The sequence below is a fragment of the Nematolebias whitei genome, chromosome 22 (genome assembly GCF_014905685.2).
Source record: "Nematolebias whitei isolate Nwh7 chromosome 22, NemWhi1, whole genome shotgun sequence".
Taxonomy (NCBI): domain Eukaryota; kingdom Metazoa; phylum Chordata; class Actinopteri; order Cyprinodontiformes; family Rivulidae; genus Nematolebias; species Nematolebias whitei.
In genome coordinates, this window is record NC_056519.1 from 17,665,505 (window position 1) to 17,671,681 (window position 6,177).

Here is a 6,177-nt window from a genome sequence, read left to right on the forward strand (position 1 = left end):
CAACTTTCCTGTGGTGCTCGTGACAATCTTCACCAGGAAAACTGCTGGAGACAAATCGATACTGCGATTTAAAAAAAATTATATGAACATTTTTCTGTCAAACCTTTTCATGCCTTTAATCAATCATTTATCCGAATCTTAATGGCACGCCTAAAGCAACATAACTGGTGTGGCCCCATTTGTATTTTCTGAGCTGCTTTTCAAATAAGGACTGGAAAGTCTATGTGTCAGCCACTTGCTGGTTTTTGCTTGCTTTATATAACCTTACATAATATAAAAAAAGCAATCCTGCTGTGTTTGGAGATCTCATGTGATGAAACTTGTTCTTACTATTTTTGTCCAGGCAATCTCGGTGACTGGCCCTCTCTTGTGGTGAGAGGCGCAGATGTGTTAACTGGCCCCGGGCCAGAGGGGGTGCTCCTCGGTTCATACTGACTCAGAAAGGGGCCTTTGCTTTTCTTTAGAAGTTTTGCTTAGGCAAAATCAGGCTGTCTACTTTTTAAAGTATGTGGTATAATAATTTTATCTTACAGGCCTACATTGACCATTAATATAGTTTTGAAACAAATACCACCTTTTATAGGCAGTGTATATACTGTTTGTGTCGTTACGTTTTAATGAGGTCCAAATGTTACCATATATATATTTCAATGAAAAGCGCTTTTTTCCTGTCATGCTCCGTGATCTTATGTACTGGTGGCGTTTGCACCCTCCCAAACCTCAGGCATGTCAACCAGCAGCCGCTGTCAGAATTAATTTGATGACAGCCCATCGACGCTCTGCCTGGTTCATCCTCACACGCCCCTGCTTTCACTTCCATCTTTAACCAATGCGCACTCCAACTAGAAAAATGTGAATGCCGAGTGATGAATGATTATTTGCTGAGTAAGCTAAATTGATCGCTTGTAAAGTTAAAAGAAACGAAACGCTAAATGTTAAACATAAGAAGCAAAATGCTAGCTAAATGCTAGCTTAAAGCAAAAGTGGAAAAGAGCTAACCAAAAGTTGAAGCTAAGTGACAAAAGGCTAGCTATAAGCTAAAAGTAGCACAATAACCGCAAATATGATAAAACAGGTTTGCAAAGGAAATGAAGAGAGCTCAGTATTTATTAGAGATGCACGATCCGATACAGGTATCGGCCCTGATATCGGGAAAAAAACTTCTGGATCGGGTATTGGTGACAATGTGACCAATCCATGACTGGGCAGATCTATTCACTCTAATTCTACGCTTTGTGCTCTGAGTGACGTCACGAGCTAGCGAACTCCCCGCACAGATTGTTTTCAAAATGGAGCGAGCGAAAGGATCAGCCATCTGGAACTATTTCGCACTACCTCAGCTAACACATTGGACAGCTACGTGCAATACGTGCACAGCGACGGTTCCAGGGGGTGTCACTAAAACTTCCAGTTATAACACAACCAACTTCATCAAGCATCTCCAGAGATTTCACCCTAAAGAGCACACCGAGTTTGTTGAACGGACTTCAGCACCGTTTTTCTGCATCAGGTCGGCATCGAATCGGTATCGGAAGTGGAAAAAGTGGATCGTTGCATCCCTAGTATTTAGATAAATTCTTAATAAAGTTCACTATTTTAAAAAAGTATAAAGGTAATAAAAACAAAATTCATAGCAGTCATCTTGTGAATGAGCTGCTCGTTTTGATAATCAGTGAAATAAAATGGCAGAAGTAGTTGGATTGCATAAAACGCACGGAACTTATAAAAACCAGGGAAACAATGAGCCAGATTACTGAATGTGTTTGAGCTTTTTCTATTAATACAGAATTGTAAGAGCAGCTTTTATGATGAAGCTCCCCTGCAGAGTGAGTTTGCTGTCATTGTGGCCCGAGGGCAGCTGATCATTTCTTCATGTCACAGAGGTGGTAGTAGTAGGCAGCGTTATGCAACCAGCTGTTGTGTAACGCTTCTGTACGTTTTGCGGTTCGATTTTTCTCCCCTCTGAGCTAAAACACTCGGTTAAACTTGTTAGGAAGTGGCCAACTGAACTGAGGCTGACGAAAGGATCTGCTGTTCCAGTTTGACATTCTGTAAAGTGACTGGAGAGGCTGGTCTCTGACAAACTGGATGTTTTAGTTATACTGAAGGTGGAGGGTTTTGTTGATCTGCATTGACATTTTTAATGTGATTTATACTCTGTGCTTTGAACACAGTAAAAAAAATAAGTGAGTTGTGCAGCAGTGACTTCCAGCCAGGTGTCATCTTAACAATACAAGCCCGTTTCCACCGTTTCCTTTTACAGATTGTATAGCACTGACATACTGACCCACTTACCAGCTAAACTGTGTTTTTCTGCAGGTACTGCATTGTTACATTAACAAAATTTGGCCACATTTAGTAATTTAAATAAAAAAACAAGTGCTAAACTAAATTTTCGTGGCATTTAGAAAGATGACGCCTCTCTCTGTGGAGTCTGACTACAGCATGTAACAAAGAAAATTACTGGGGTGCACGGAGGAGATGAACTGGGATTTTATGTGAGGACGTTCTTTGGTTTCAGAGTTACGTGTTTGCGTTTGAGGACTAGACTACAAAATGGGGCTGACATCACCTGACATATTGTAAATAAAGCGAGGTGAGACATCTTTCTGGTATGCACACCAGAAAGTCACGCTGCTGGCCCTGTGCAAAGCTGATAAACAATAAAACCTTTCTGTAAGTGCACACTCTTGTGCATCTGTTTCAACGGGAACAATGGTGTTTCCACTGAAGGAGAGAATAATGATAAAAATATACGGAACTTTTTTTTATCTTAAGCTCACTAGTCGGCTTATTTTAACAAGTCACAGATAAATTATGCCTTTTAATTTTAAAAGTAAAGAACATGTGAAGTGCAAACATTAAAAGTTGGAATCCCCTTTTAAGAAAATGCTCTTAAGACTTTATCCTTTTTTTGATTCATTTGTCATTTTGCTTTATTTTGCTGTCACTGTGTTTATTACAAGAACATATTGTATGTTGTTGTGTTAGTAGTTTAAACATAAATGTTGCAAATCACTCGGCGTGTATTTTTATTGTATGAATGTTTATGAAGCATTCACACTATTGTCGTCCATTTTTCTTCAATACGTTTTTCGGCACGATTCTCGTCCCGCACTTTTCAAATTTTGTCAATAACTCATTAATTAAAACATTTAGCTCTTTCTGGACAATACTGGTATGACTTTTGGTATTGGCGCAACGTTAGCTTTTTTAAATATTTAGCCTTTTCTACCAATTTTTTTCTCATAGAAAATGAATTGAGCTCCTTTTACATCCTTCAAATCTTTAGTTCTGTTTGCAACCTTTTACTGCTCCTTTCACATTTTATTCTGGTTCAGCTTCTTTCAGCTTTCTTGTACAAATTAAAACTTTTTTCAGCTACTTTCAGCTAATTTGTGAGCTGTTTTGTGCTCCTTTCGTGATCTTTCTGCCAACTAGAAAAGTTTTTGTGCCTCTTCTAATTTCTTTCTGCTCTTTTCAGCTTATTTATGCAAGTTTAAGCTTTTTCTGCTATTTCAGCCACTATTGATCTGTTTTATGCTATTTTTTTCTTTTTTTTTTTTTAGCGAATGCCATATTTTTCAGAGTCTGAGTCGGCGTTTCTTTGTCATTCGCACCACATGTGGTACATGTGGTGGAGTGAAATTATGTACACAGGGTCCCAGTTACATCCAACAATAAAATGTAAAAGAAAAACAATAATAACATCTAAGATATGAACTAAGAAAAACATCAACTAAATGTACACTAAGCACTCATAACAAAAACATTACGTCAAATATCAGCACAAACATGAACATGAGTCTGTGTGAGCAGATGTGCACGCATGAACACATGAACATTGAAACAGATCAGCAGCAACATGAAACAGATCAGCAGCAACATTGAAACAGATCAGCAGCAACATGTGATTTTTTTTCACTGTGATTATTCTGGTTAGAGATTCATGAGTCTAACGGCCTCAGGGTAGAAGCTGTTCCTCAGTCTAGTGGTTCTACACTTAATGCTCCTTAACCTCCTTCCTGAGGGGAGTGGGGCAAAAAGTGTGTGTGCTGGGTGAGTGGGGTCCTTCATGATGCAGATGGCCCTCTTCCTGCATCTGGAGGTGTAGATGTCTGTGATGGTGGGGAGGCTGATTCCGACAGATTTCTGTGCAGCCTTCACCACTCTCTGCAAAGCTTTTCTTTCTGCAGCTGTGCAGCCTCCATGCCACACATTGATGCTGGAGCACAGGATGCTCTCCACTGCACACCTGTAGAAGGAGGTGAGGACTGAGCTTCCCAGACCAGCTCGTCTCAGCCGTCTGAGGAAGTAGTCTCTGATGAGCTTTCTTGATCAGGCTGGTGGTGTTGTTGCTCCAGCTGAGGTTGTCATTCATGTGTACACCCAAGTACTTGTAGCTGGAGACCATTTCCACCGCAGATCCTCTTATGTTCAGGGGGGTGTAGGTGTTTTTGTTCCTTCTGAAGTCCACAATCATCTCCTTTGTCTTCTTCACATTGATGTGAAGGTTATTCTCTTTGCACCAGCTCTCCAGGTGTTCCACCTCTTGCCTGTAGCTGGACTCATCATTGTTTGTGATGCATCCCACCACCGCTGTATCATCTGCAAACTTTACAATGTGACAGCCTGGGTGGGCAGCTGCACAATCATACGCGTGCAGAGTAAACTGGAGGGGGCTCAACACACATCCCTGAGGAGAGCCAGTGCTGAAGGTTATGGTGGAGGAGGAGAAGTTGTGGATCCTCACTAACTGTGGTCTGTTTTTTAAGAAGTCTAGTACCCAGTTGCAAATGGAGGGACTCAGTCCTAGTGTGAACAGTTTGTCCATCAGGGTTTGGGGGATCATGGTGCTGAAGGCGGATGTGAAGTCCACAAAGAGCATACGGACGTAAGAGTTTTTCTGATCCAGGTGGTTGAGCGCAGTGTGGACCACAGAGGGGATGGCATCCTCTGTTGATTGGTTCTCACGGTATGCATACTGATGAGGGTCCTCGTTGATGTTGATGGTTGTTTTGGTGTGAGTCATGACCAGTTTTTCCAAGCATTAAGCGACTATCGGGGTGAGGGCCACTGGCCAATAGTCATTCAGACCAGTCACTGTAGAGCTTTTTGGGACTGGGATGATTTTTGCACTCATTTCAAATTTTTCCGGCCTAATTCAGAAAAAATATGCTCTCCACTTCCTTCTGATAGTTTCAACTTCTTTTTGATTTTTTAGCTGCTTTTCAGCAGTTTTTTTTTCCTGACAAATTTCAGCATTTTTCAGAGAATTTCCACTTTTTTGTGTTCATTTCTGCTTCTTTCAGCCTAATTGGGCAAATTTGTGTTTTTTTTTCTGGGTTTTTTTCCTGCTAATTTAAGCTTGTGCCACCTTTTCAGCTACCTTTTTTGTTCTTGCATTTGTTAGCTAGTTTCAGCTGTTTTCAGATAAATTCAAGTTTCACATGGTAATTTCTGCTACTTTCCGCCTTAATAACTTCTTTATGCTAATCTTAGCTTGTTATGCTTCTTTCAACTTTTTTCTGTTGCTGCTTTTTCTGCTATTTCAGCTACTATTTAGCTGTTTTTATGCTAATGTTTGCCTTTTCAGCTAATTCCACATTTTTTAGCTCATTTCAGCTCTTTACGCTTCCTTCTGATTAATTTTTTTTCTACCTTTTCACTAACTTTTCAGCAATTTATTTCGAATTTCAGCTTTTTTTTTTTTTTCAAAAACAAATTTGCTAATTTTTTTGCTCATTTCTGCTCATTTGTGCCTAATTCAGCAAAAATATATTCTTTCTGCTTACTTATGCTAATTAGGTCTTGTTCCTTCATTTCAGCTACAATTCAGCAAGATTTTTAGCTAATTTTAGCTGTTTTTCAGCAACTTCTTCTGCATTAGGCATTCACACTGCATTTTTGGAAGTGGTGGCGCAGAGGTTAGAGAAGGTGGGCCTGTGATCGGAAGATTGCTGGTTCAAGCCCCGGTACAGACAACATAAAAAATGTGGGTGGGGTAGGTGAAGCACCCACACCTGCCCCCACCCTTATTCAACCCACCCTGGGCCCATGAGCAAGGCCCTTAACCCCTACCATCTGCTCCCTAAACAGTTCTCTCTTGAAAATGAATTCTTGTGGCTCAGTGAGACTACCTGTATAAAGGCTTAATATATATATATATATATATAT

The 6,177-nt window shown here is 40.3% G+C and overlaps 1 protein-coding gene across 1 annotated transcript in view; it reads left to right on the forward strand.

The window, feature by feature from the left end:
• Window positions 1–1,115: 1,115 nt before the first annotated feature.
• LOC119428513 (protein phosphatase 1 regulatory subunit 12A) overlaps window positions 1,116–6,177 on the forward strand; it is a 29,876-nt gene continuing 24,814 nt past the window's right edge. The window contains exon 1 of the mRNA XM_037696195.1: window positions 1,116–1,133. Coding sequence (XP_037552123.1) covers window positions 1,116–1,133 — 18 coding nt within the window. The remainder of the gene's footprint in view (window positions 1,134–6,177) is intronic.